The following is a 13,161-nucleotide window of genomic DNA, read 5'->3' as shown; positions in this document are numbered from 1 at the left end:
ATCCTGCCCATGCCTGCGATGCTGATCCTTCTAGCAAGGCCCACAGACGCATCCTCCTCCTCAGAGCTGATGACATCCCCACTCCCAGGACCTGGCACCCTGTCTTTGTCCTTCACCCTGTCATCATCATCCTCCCCCTCCGCAAACATGTCCTGCTGGGATCCCCCAAACTCCCCTTCTGCATGCTTGGGCGGATGGACAGTCACCACTGTCTGACTGTTGAAAGCATCATCCCCCAAAGTGCCCATCAGCATTCCTTCCTCCTCCATTTCTGCCGCAACAGCACTCCATAACCCTGCTGTGCTTGGGGATAAGAAGGTGCTGAGTGACAGGGTGCTGGTGTCGCCCGCTGGGGCTGGAGAACTGCACTCCTCCCCCCCAGGCAGTGCTGTTCGGCTGCTGCTGCTCTTGCAAACAGGAGTGGTGGCGGGGGTGGAGGACTCGGTTCCAGAGCTAATGGTGGCCTGCTCATCCACCATCAGTTCCACCACAGCGTCTGCGTCCTTCTCCTCAATAGGACGGCTACAACCTGGCAGTGGGAGGAACATCTGGGCCACACGCTGCTGCTGCTGCGTCTCTGCAGCGTGACTCCCAGCTGTTGGGCGGCCAAGGCGTCCACGGCCAGTGGCTAATGGCGGAATAGCCACTGGTGCAGATGCAGAACTGCGCATGGTGGTGGTGGCGCGGCTGCCACGCCCATGACCTCCTCTCTTGGCGATGCCCTTGCTGCCCCTGCCCAAACCGCAGCTGCCAGTGCCAGACATTGTATATTTTTAATATTATACTAATGAAAAAAAAAAAAAAAAAAACTTATGTATGTAAAGGCGGGTGGGACAAGTGGGGCACTTTAATGGGGTGGGACTGGTGGTGGTGGGTGTGTGAGGTGACGGACAGGTGTACTCTACAGCAGAGATCGGTGTAGCGCTAACGAGAGAGTGCGCACTGCGCACACAAAGACCCTAGCTGACGCTGACTGACGGTGTCCCTATACACAGACTACAGTAGTACAAATTCAGCAAATACACAATAGAAGTAATAGAAAAAAATAGGATGGGTGTAGCACTAACGAGAGGGTGCAGAACGCGCAGATGTGCACTGCGCACACATAGACCCTAGCTGACGCTGACTGACGGTGTCCCTATACACAGACTACAGTACAGTACAAATTCAGCAAATACACAATAGAAGTAATAGAAAAAATAGGATGGGTGTAGCACTAACGAGAGGGTGCGGACTGCGCAGATGTGCACTACGCACACAAAGACCCTAGCTGACGCTGACTGACGGTGTCCCTATACACAGACTACAGTACAAGTCAGCGAATGCACAATAGAAGTAATATATAAACAATAGGACGGGTGTAGCACTAACGAGAGGGTGCGGACAGCACAGACGTGCACTGCGCACACAAAGACCCTAGGTAACGCGGTGACGGACGGTCCCTATACACAGACTAGAGTACAGTACACTACAGTACTACTAACTAAACAATAGAAGAATCTAGCTAAATAATAGAACAGGTGTGACTAGATTACAGAGAGCAGATACAGCAGGATAGGTATAGCAGTAAAGCTGGGCCTTGCTAACTACAAAATAGTACAAATCTATCTAACACAGAAGTAGTAGTAGTACAGGAGTAGGACAGGTGAGAGCACAGGTAAGGTGACTAGAGCACAGAGCAGGGCAGGCTGCCTTGCCTAGGCACAGGGCCTAGCTGCTGGCTGCAGGCCTGCAGCAGCACCAGTGACGATCTCCCTCCCTAGTCCCTAGTAATCACACAAACTAAACTGCCTAAAATACAATCTATCTACAATACAAAGCAATACAGTTTAATATCAAGTGTTGGAGTGTAAGAACGCTTGGTTTAGAACACAATAAATGCACTTGCACACAGACAAAAAGCACTGGAGCAGTCTCTCAGTACAGTTTAGTCAGTAAGTCGCAAGCAGGACGAGTGAGGCAAGATGGCGTCCGCTATGTATAGAGGGGGGCTTGGCCAGGCTCCCCCTCTGTGATTGGCTGCAGTCAGAGGGCTGGGAGCCCTCTGATTCGCTTGTGAGGACTCGAGGTGACGTCTGTCGTGACGCTATCCGAGCTCGGATAGCTAGGATATCTCCGGATAGCTGCTTGCTATCCGAGTGTGCTCGGATAGCACAGCCCGGATAGCTAATACTATTCGAGCTCGGTATTCGAGCTCGAATAGTGAAAAAAGAGCTAGGATATCCGAGTACCTCGGTTATCCTAGCTCAGATGAGCACCACTGCTTATAGGATAGAAGAAATAAGGCTGAAAAATGTGTTAGGCTGGTTCAGACGGACGTTCGGAGGTGTTGCGTTCGTTGGCGTTGCGTTCAGGCTTTCAGCAGCGTTCGCGTTGCGTTCGCATTCGGTCGTGTTTTTTCTTCCCCTAGAGGGACATTACCCGTCGCGGTTAACCGCCCCTGGAAGCTACATGTAGCTTCCAGGGGCTCCTTGAACGCCAGGGAAAATCGGGATCCGAACGCCACGTTCGTGTAAACGCGCGTAAAAGCTTGGTACAAACGCTCCCATTCACTTGAATGGGAGCGTTTAACGCCAAGCCCCGAACGCTGGCGGTAGACGCTGCACAAACGTCCGTCTGAACCAGCCCTTACATAGTCTCTTTAAAGAGATGCTCTGCACAGCCAGTCTTCTTACTAAAACAGTGGTTCCTTAATGTAACTCAGGGTTATACACTGCATGAATCTACCTCAGAAATTCAGTGTTGGTAGTGCTCCACGAATGGCCTGTATGCCTGGAGAACATGACAGCAGCAAGGCAAGAGAGGTTGTGCAGTATGCACTGTGCAATGTTCTGATGTGTGCTCATTCTTTCCTGTCCTCAAGTACCTTCCATGGCATTTCATAATTACATAATGGACATATTTATTGGGGCATTCCCAGTTAATTTTTACCTCATGGAATTCAGCCATAAGATATAGAAGGAAGTACAAGCATATCAGCAGAAATCTTTTAAAAGGCAGTGTAATCACTACAATCAGAACATTGTGTAGCAGGCCGCAGACAGACCGGCCGTAACTGGCTCCTAGGCATGGCTCAAGTGCCAAAAAGTAGAATGTCATGGAAATTCCCATTTAAAGGGACTCCGAGCACCTCTCATGGGCATGCCTTTAAGACTCCGACCAGTACTGCAAAGTACTTAAAGGAGTTCTTTCGCGAAAAAAGTAGGCAGTTAAAAAATGTGACAGATGACAGGTTTTGGGCCAGTCCATCTTTTTAAGGGGGATTCTCAGGGCTTTCTTTGTTTTCAACAGCATTTCCTGAACAACAGATGCAAAATCTAACTGACATAAGAGTGTGCAAGTGATTAGGGAGGCCGGCTGGTATCTTGCTATTTTGGCAGTTAAACTGTTGTTCAGGAAATGCTGTTGAAAACAAAGAAAGCCCTGAGAATCCCCCTTAAAAAGATGGACTGGCCCAAAACCTGTCATCTGTCACATTTTTTAACTGCCTACTTTTTTCGCGAAAGAACCCCTTTAAAGATGATGCATACCTTTCTGTAGCTTGTGCTCTCCTCTTTCATTTGATGCCTGAATCGCCGTACTACACCAAATAGTTTTTTTTTTTATTTCAAATTAAAAATTGCTGCTGCCATCTTGGCTATGTTATAACGTCCAGGTCACCCCTGTCCTCTCTGTTAGAGAAGTGCATCACTGAATGAAGCAGGATGAGGAAGTGACACGCATGGCCATTGCTAGAGGCTCCTCCAGAGGGGTCTAGCATGACTTTGTTGGAAGTCGTCTGGCTTAAAGGCCTTTACCCATTACTGTACCTATAGACTGATTCAAGATCATAATATTGCCCTGGTGATAGAATTCCACTATGGCACATTCCCCTTGTATTATTATTATTATTACTAGCCGACCCGCGTCGTAGCATACGCCGCATCTTCTATCTATCTAATAGAGTACGTGCCTCAACCTTGAAGCAAGAAGAATAAAGGTGGGTACACACATCAGATAAAAGTCTTTGGAAAATCAAAGATCACAGACCAATCTTACCACCCTTCATGTAGTATGAGAGCCATACCTACACAGTCTATTCTATTGAGCTGAACTCCCCATCAGATAGAAATCTTTGCAAGATGCTGCACACACAGATGCTGTACAGACACAAAAGATCAGTATCTGCAAAAGATCAGTTCCTGCAAAAGATCAGTACCTACAAAATACATTCATAGTCTATATCTGCAGATCTCATACACACCTTGTTTAACGGACAATCATCTGCAGATCAGATCAACCAGGATGGATCTTTGGATCTGCAGATGATTGTCTGATCTGCAGATGAATGTCCGTCAAACAAGGTGTGTATTATGCTGGGCATACATGGTACATTTTCTACCGTGTAATCGAGCGCTTTCTTATTTTCCACTCGTTTCTTCTTTTGTCCTGCCCGCCGGTATCGAGCGCAGAATCTATCCGGCGGGGTATCGGACACGTCGGAAATTATCAATCGAGCCATCAGCGGCTCGATTACATGGTAGAAAACATACCGTGTATGCCCAGCATGAGATCTGCAGATATCATAGACTATGAATGCATTTTGCAGAAACTGATTTTTTGCAGGAACAGATCTTTTGCAGATACTGATCTGTTGCATGTGTACAGCATCTTTGTGTGCAGCATCTTGCAAAAAAATTTATCTGATGGGGAGTTCAGCTTAATAGAATAGACTGTGTAGGTATGGCTCTCATACTACATGGAAGGGGGTAACATTGGTCTGTGATCTTTCATTTTCCAAAGACTTTTATCTGATGTGTGTACCCACCTTTAGGCTTTCCATTAGAAAATGTATGTGTGCTCAAACACCAAGTTTAACCCTAGCAAGTCTGGCTTTCCAAATCTGGCCTAATTGGCTATTAATGAGGCAATGCTCATGCAAATATGCATTTGCTTTCGCATGCCAAACTATGCAGGGTCAAAAAACCAATACTGCAAAGCGGTCGCCCTGCGGGAATAAGTTCATGCTACATTAGCACTATCCAGGAGCGCCACGGGGAGGATTCCCAATGCCCTCCTTTTTATACAACCGGGGAGACCGCAGGGTCCCAGGCTCTCTCACTGCCTGGGAACCACAGTGGCACCCCGGAGGCTGGGTGGTGCAGCCGACCCCCCCCCCCCCCCCCCCCAAGTGTGGCCAGCGCCAGGGAGAGCCGTCCGCACCCACCTCCCAATATTAAAAACAGGCACTTACCTTAACGTCCATTGCGTTCTGCTACATGCGCATTAATTTTCTCATGGAAAGCATTTTTTGCAGTTTGTATCCTTTGGAGGCAGGTGGTGGATGGCTTGCTCTGGTGGTGTGAGCCCTGGAGTGAGTAGTCTGCACCTGCCCCCCCCTCTGGAGTGTTGTATGTGAGCCAGCCCTGAGCTCTAAAGCTTGGGGTGACCCATGCTTCACTCCTTTCTCATGTGGTGCCCCCAAGTTAATGCGCATGTAGCAGAACGCAATGGACGTTAAGGTAAGTGCCTGTTTCTAATATTGGGAGGTGGGTGCAGACGGCTCTCCCGGCACTGGCCACGCTTGGGGGGGGGGTCGCCTGCACCACCTAGCCTCCCCCTCCGGGATGCCGCTGTGGTTCCCAGGCAGTGAGAGAGCCTGGGACCCGCGGTCCCCCCGGTTGTATAAAAAGGGGGCATTGGGAATCCTCCCTGTGGCGCTCCTGGATAGTGCTAATGTAGCATGTAGCAGTTTCGCATCGAAAATCCCATTTTCGTTTTTGGCGAATTTTCACGAAAATCTTCAGAAATATTTGCGTTTTCGACCAGCATCGAAAATTCATTGTATGCGGATGCTTATGCCCTTATGCGGAAAAATGTCCACAATAATCCGCATGGAAATTCAGTCTATGCGGAAGTTTATACGGAAAAATGTCCGCAATGATGCGCAAGAAACTTCTCTGAATGCGGACGCTAATGCCCTTATGCGGAAAATGTCAGCAATAATACGCAAGTAACGCGAAAATGACTGGCATTAGGCGAAAATTAACGCGAAAAAATTAGATGGAAAATTTGCTTGTCAAAACGAAATTAGGCGAAAATTCGGTAAAAATTTGTCGAAACAAATTTTTGCATTTTCGCTCATCACTGGCATGTAGCAGGGCGACCGCTTTGCGGTATTGGTTTTTTGACCCTGCATAGTTTGGCATGCAAAAGCAAATTTGCATTAGCATTGCCTCATGAATAGCCAATTAGGCCAGATTTGCAAAGCCAGACTTGCTAGGGTAGGCCTCTTTACCACGGACAGTTGATAGGCAGTAAAATGCCTCTCAAACTCTTACAACTGCTCACTACTGCCCGGTAACTGCTTGCTGCTGCCTGGTAACTGCTTGCTGCTGCCTGGTAACTGCTTGCTGCTGCCTGGTAACTGCTTGCTGCTGCCTGGTAACTGCTTGCTGCTGCCTGGTAACTGCTTGCTGCTGCCTGGTAACTGCTTGCTGCTGCCTGGTAACTGCTTGCTGCTGCCTGGTAACTGCTTGCTGCTGCCTGGTAACTGCTTGCCTTGCTGCTGCCTGGTAACTGCTTGCTGCTGCCTGGTAACTGCTTGCTGCTGCCTGGTAACTGCTTACTGCTGCCTGGTAACTGCTTGCTGCTCCCTGGTAACTGCTTGCTGAGCACACAGCTCAACAGTCCGTGGAAAAGAGGCCTTAAACTTGGTAATTGAGCACGCATAAATTTTCTCATGCAAAGTACTTCTTCTTCTTGCTCCAAGGTTGAGGCACTTAGTCTATTATATATATAGATTTTTATGTACTGATAAGACAGAAACCTTTAAAAATTCTGTAACTGTAACTTGTAATTAATGGCTGAAAAGCATCATGAGAATTGAGTACTTGAAGTTTAGAGTGGTTCCATATGATAAGGATAGGTTCCATGTGATATTGTGACAGTAAGGATGTTATAGTAAGCATCAGGCTAAAAATACTGCCCCATTCCCAGCCTGAAACAAATGCAGTTAATGTCAGTTGGCTGCGCACACAGGTCTTTCCTTTTAAGTTCTGTCATGTAAATTAAGATCAGAACAATTGAGATCATACTATCAGATTCATATCTAATCACTATAAAGGCGCGTACACACGTGGATCCGTCAAAACCAGCCTTATCAGCCTGCCGACAGACTGTACACACACACAAACTGTCGCTAGATTGGCTGCCCCGTGGGCGGGTCTGACGACCCCTTGTTTGAATAAATCAGGCTTGTGTAAATGACTACAATAAGTTTAAGCCTTAAGTTATGTGACTGCTTCATTACAAGTGAAACATGTTACACTAGATGGGGTGCCTGATAAGACATATAGGGCTTGATTCACAAAGCGGTGCTAACTGTTAGCACGCTTGTGAAAAGCCTGCTATCATGCCTAAAAGCAGTTAGTGCGTGCTATCTAGCGCTCACGCACAAAGTCCTGCGCGCAAAACTTTGCACGCCCGGTGCGACGAAAACGGTGCACCTGATGCGACTATAACGGCGCATTAGATGCGACCTAAACGGCGCATGGGTGCGACGTTAAGGTCGCATCCAATGCGCTGTTATAGTCGCATCAGGTACGCCATTTTCGACGTTTCTCGCGCATCGGGCTTTGCGCGCGCAAAGTTTTGCACGCACGAGCTGATTCACTTTTCTGCCTTTAGGCGTGCTAACTGGGTTAGCACCGAACAGTGAATCAGGCCCATAAAGATGCTTTTCTTACTTGCTGAATTTAGACTTTAATATGATACCAGATTTACTGTATATAAAAGCCACATCAGTTCTGGATGGAATAAAAATGTACATTATACATCTACACAGACCATATACTAATATACCCAGTATTCCTATTGGATATACAGGTATTATATCCACAATAGCATGGCAATGACAGCCATGTACAGTACTGACCTGTTTCCACTGCAGCCAAATTGCAGCGGGCCGGGTGCAAGACAGAAATGTATCTTATTTTTACCTATTTATTAATTTTCTCTACAGGTTGATCTTGATGGACAGAAGTCTTTTTTTTTCAACCAAAATAGCTATGTAACTGGGTGTGTTGTGTGATAAATGGTGAAAGTTTTCTAATCTCACACTCAACACATAATATTATTATGCCTGGTGAGTTACTTTAAAGATTTTTAAAAACTAGATTAGCTCACCCACACATTTGGGAAAAAACACATAGTAACTTCCCTCAAAAAATGTATGCTTGCCCCACACTAGTTATAATTAACAACTCATAAGGAAGCATGTGACCAGTTTGATCAAGTGATAGAATTTAAGGCTCTGCTCATGGTCATGTGTCACTTCTGTGTATTGTGTAGGCTAAAACAGGAAGTGATCACAGAAAATTAAAATCTAAAAAAAAAGAAAAAAAAGTCACGTGATCACACTGAACATGCTTCTTAACACCTGAGGAAGGGCTCCGCCCGAAACATGTAGTGTTATCGCTTGCTCCAATACAGCTTGTTGCTGCATACAGCTCCTGAGAGCCGTGTCTTTCTTTTTGCTTCTTCACAGCCATTAGCTTACGTTCAATGTGTACAGTGTGAATGCTGTACACATAATGTTATGGTTTTCTTATATGACAAAGACTTGTTCACACTACATGCATGGTGTTTTTAGGGACATAATCAACACATACAGTAGCAATGCACTACTTACAGCTTTGAATGTGGTGGCTCACACTATGTGCATTAGGATGCCCAGCACGGCCACCGTCATTTTTGATGTAGGTTCTCCAGCACCCGAAGCAGAGATGCCAAGGCCCCCCCCCCCCCCCCCAGTACAGGTAGCCAATGTGCATCCAATATTAATTAGATTTCCCCCAAACATAGTTAGCCTTATGCCTCCCCATATATGATGCCTGACTCCCTCCCGTATAGGTAGTCTTATTCCCCCCCAAGTATAGGTAGCCAGAGTCTCTCATGCTGTATACATAGCCAGAGTCTCTCCCTCAGCCTGGTCTGGTCTACATGCATTATTTAATGCACTGTGTGTGTTATAAGTAAAATAACTGTAAACATGTCACAAATTGCATTCAAATGCACACATAATGGACTCTATTCACAAAGCATTACTGCATTCGGTAATGCTGAAAACAGCTGATTTTACTGATCACCTTTCCAAATTACAATTCACTAAACCTATCTCTGCACAGAATATCACAGTTCCAGACAAGTGTGGTAAGTTACCGACTTGTCTGGTAATTACCTCGGAAAATGTCAAGAAATGTCAATTCACAAACATTTCCATATTTAATTTACTGCCCAAAAGTGTTTGGTATTTTTCTCCAGCTCACAGCAGCCAATAACTGGCTCTCCCCATGCTGTCTCTGTGCGGTAGTTTTGACAGACAGCCTTTGGGAAGAGCCAGGCAGCCAATAGGGAAAGCCACACAGCCTGCTTCTCACTGTGGTTCGATGCGAAGGGGTATCAGGTGGGTCTTTCAGTGTATCAAAGTAGAGGAAGCTGACAATTCTGAGGGCTTTCCTGCATCCCTTTAGATGTGTAAATCTGTATTCTAACATACAGAAGAGCTTACCCTGGTGGCTGCAGCACATCTAAAGGAATGACTGGATGCACAGGACAGAGAACCTCCGAGTCACACACACAGCTCCCTGCCAGGGTCGTAACTAGAAATCACTGGGCCCCCTTGCAAAACTTCAGATGGGGCCCCCTCCCCCCTCGCTTTCTGCGCAGGTAAACTGAGTATGTTAGTCAACTGGCTAGTGCACACTTCAATGTGCTTTCACCAGATAGATAGATTGCAGATAAAAACAGACTAGAAATCTTTGTCTGCAAAACTTTGTATGATTCCTTATCAGTGGCTGAGCAGATGCAGTCATTAGATCAATTGTGCAGAAAGTTGCTTTCTCTCTGTGCTCTTAGTTTTAAGTCTCTCAGGACAGGGAAAATAAACTTCTCCCCCCATGGGGCCCTCTGCAGCTTCTGGGCTCCCCTGCGGCTGCATCCTTTGCAGGGTCTATTACGCCCCTGCTGCCCTGCTAGAAGGCTGGTAAGTGACACTTACCAAGCAGGGCTTAGTGAATTGAGGCATGTTTGTTCAGTACATTACCAAACTTCTACCGCATGGTGGAAAACTTTAGTGAATCTGGAAAAAAGTGTAAAATACCACATGAGGTATTTAACATCCAAAATGAATTTGCCAAACTGCCCATTGTGAATAGAGCCCAATAAGCCATATGCAATTCACTTTATCTCCAAAGTTTCCTCCTAGGAGATAATTTTTCATCTTCTGTTTTAACTAACTTTTCAGTGCTCTGCAACTGAAATAATACTAAAAGGTAGGTAAAAAAGTACTGCCAAAATTATTCTGAGTATTTTCTTGCTTGCTGGTGGCTTCAAAGCCGTTTTATTACTAAGGTGGGAAAATTTCACCAAGGAAAAAACATAGGAGAAAAAGTGAATTGCATATAGGCCAGTGTGTGGTACATCTCTAGTGTTATAATGTGCACATCTAACAACATGGGTTGATATCAGCCTGATCTGAAAATGATTGGGAAGCAGTTATCGATCTACCACTATGGATAATCAGACTCAGCTGAACCTCTGCTCCGCTAAGCCTTCTACCACTTGACAAAATACAAAGCTTTGCGGACATTGATACTGATCCTTCCCACTCACTGAAAAATATGTACTGTATTTTTTGGACTATAAGACTATAAGACAGAAAATTATAGATAGGTTATGATGGGTGTGACAAATCTCAAGCGTATTTGATCAAAGTGATGAATTCTGTCCAAACCATCAGCCGGCTTGCATGAAAGATGTGTCCCTCACCGTGAGTGTGGTTGAATCGCTGCATCAGTGTCTGGGCGTAGTGCTTGTAGGATGGCTCCTTGGCTCTGTTTATCTTCGTATATCTCTCCCAGTATTCCGCGTCCAGCTTCTTCATCCACTCCGCCTCGGGCAGAAGCTGACGGGTGTCGCTGCTGTAATTCAAGACTTTCTTATCATCCACATATCCCACCGAGGAGAACTGAAACGGCCCAGAGCCTGGAGTCGAGACCGTAGTGACATAAACCCACAGAGTGTGACTGTCTGGGGAGAGAGAGACACAGAGACAGAATGCAGCTAGCTGGAGAGCAAAAAAAAAGTCCTACAAGCATTTGTGTTTCAGTGTAAACCACATAAAGCAGCAGACAGGTGAAGACAATTGTGTGACTCTACTTAAAGGACAACTCTAGTGAGAGGAATACGGAGGCTGCCATATTTATTTTCTTTTAAGCAATACCAGTTGCCTGGCTATACTGCTGATCCTCTGCTTCTAATACTTTTATGCTGGATACACACCATGCGTTTCCGCGTTCGTTGCGTCCGTCGATACGCGTCAATTCGATTATTTCCGACATGTCCGATTCGCGGTTCGATGGATCGTTAGGTCGATTTGCCATACTTTACATGGCATTCGACCTAATAATCATCGAAATGCGTTTGGAAATGCTCGGAAATAATCAAATCGACGCGTATCGACGGTCGCATTCGACACGGAAACGCATGGTGTGTATCCAGCAATAGCCATAGACCCTGAACAAGCATGCAGCAGATCAGGTGTTTCTGACAATATTGTCAGATCTGTGAAGATTAGCTGCATGTTTGTTTGCAGCCAAATAGATCAGCAGGGCTGCCAGGCAACTGGAATTGTTTAAAAGGAAATAAAAAACCTCCATATTCTTCTAACTTTAGGTGTCCTTTAAAAGGAAATACATATGTCAGCTGCCATATACCTCTCACTACAGTTGTCCTTGAAAAGAGGGATGTCAAAGCAGGATATTATTTACTTTGCTAAGTTATACCTCTGTCCACACTGAACCCAGCAGAATCCCCCTCATAATTTCTCATCTCCCCTCCCCCTCTACTCACCACCATACACTCCTGACACCCCCAGGATAAGCAGGATGAGGGGAGCCATCTTCTTCCTTCTGGGGAGATATTGACACCCCCAAACACCAGCAGCAGCTTCTGAAAGTCTCAGGAAGTCACACAGCAAGTCAGCAAGGAGTCTGTGTACATTATACTAAGGAACATAAGCTACTTATACAGATAGCAGAGGAACACTGATCTCTGTCCAATAGGAGAATAAGTTGAGGCGCAGTCAGCTGTTGCCGGGCAGAGACAAGGAAGATACAAGGAAGAAAAAACTGCAAGGAACATAAGCGACAGCGAGCCTTAGTTCACACTGAAAAACCCAATCACTAAGCGTTTCGATTTTCAGGGCAATTTGTTAAGGACAACTGAGGTGACGTGATGAGATAGACAGGTATGTATAGTGCCAAGCACACAAATAACTAGGCTGTGTTCCTTTTTTTCTTTCTCTGCCTGAAAGCGTTAAAAATCAGGTATGTAAGTGGCAGTTCCTGTCCGGGTCGGACTGGGTCAGACTATAGGCACGATAACCCTCACTAATTAGTAACTACAGCCATAAAATACTTTCCTGTCAGTAAATGGCTTCTGAGAGCAGGAAAGAGATAAAACGGGTCAATAATTCAGAGATTTTAGCTCTGGCACACTTCAATGAAGGTGTCATTGAGCAGAAACAATGAAACAATAAAAACTTAAAAACTGGATTTAATTATAAAATAAAACTGTGGGATATCTAAAACATTAGGAGTCGTTTTTAGGAGAAGGAGGATAGATACAATTGTTTTTCTCATCAGTTTATTTTCACCTCGGATGTCCTTTAAAGGAAATAATAAATTATGTATTATACAAAAGGTTATGAAACGTTGGAGAATGAGCCTCAGGCAGGGGCGTAACTATGATTAAAGGGGCACTCTTGCAAAACCTTTAGGGAGCTCCCCCTCCCTACATTTAGCTTCTAACTCCCGACCCATCAGGGAGGAGGGGCCTGTACTTCTCCTTTCCTCTGCCAGGGCCCCCCTCCCTGCTTGGCTGGCTGTGTCCATTTTGACAAGTCAAAACCCTCATATCAGCACGGCAGCAGTGACCACCGGGACTTATCTCTCCCACCATCAGGTCTCTCCGGTGCTCCCGCTGCAGCCACTAGTAAAGTTGTCGCGAACCTCCGATTTTGGTTCACGAACCTCGAACTCGAACATGCAAAAAAAGTTTGCGAACATGCAAACTTTTCGAACCGCCATAGACGTCAATGGGCAGGCGAACTTTCAAAAC

General features: G+C 45.9%; 1 protein-coding gene across 1 annotated transcript in view; it reads right to left on the bottom strand.

The window, feature by feature from the left end:
• Window positions 1-12,009, bottom strand: part of LOC137528720 (class I histocompatibility antigen, F10 alpha chain-like) — a 35,123-nt gene extending 23,114 nt beyond the window's left edge. The window contains exons 1-2 of the mRNA XM_068250231.1: window positions 11,893-12,009; window positions 10,810-11,070 (exon numbers count right to left, since the gene is read on the bottom strand). Of these exons, the coding sequence (XP_068106332.1) occupies window positions 10,810-11,070; window positions 11,893-11,941 (310 nt within the window). The 5' untranslated portion in view covers window positions 11,942-12,009. The remainder of the gene's footprint in view (window positions 1-10,809; window positions 11,071-11,892) is intronic.
• Between the last annotated feature and the right edge of the window lie 1,152 nt (window positions 12,010-13,161).

The sequence above is a fragment of the Hyperolius riggenbachi genome, chromosome 8, assembly GCF_040937935.1.
Source record: "Hyperolius riggenbachi isolate aHypRig1 chromosome 8, aHypRig1.pri, whole genome shotgun sequence".
NCBI lineage: Eukaryota > Metazoa > Chordata > Amphibia > Anura > Hyperoliidae > Hyperolius > Hyperolius riggenbachi.
This window is presented reverse-complemented; position numbering and strand designations above follow the sequence as displayed.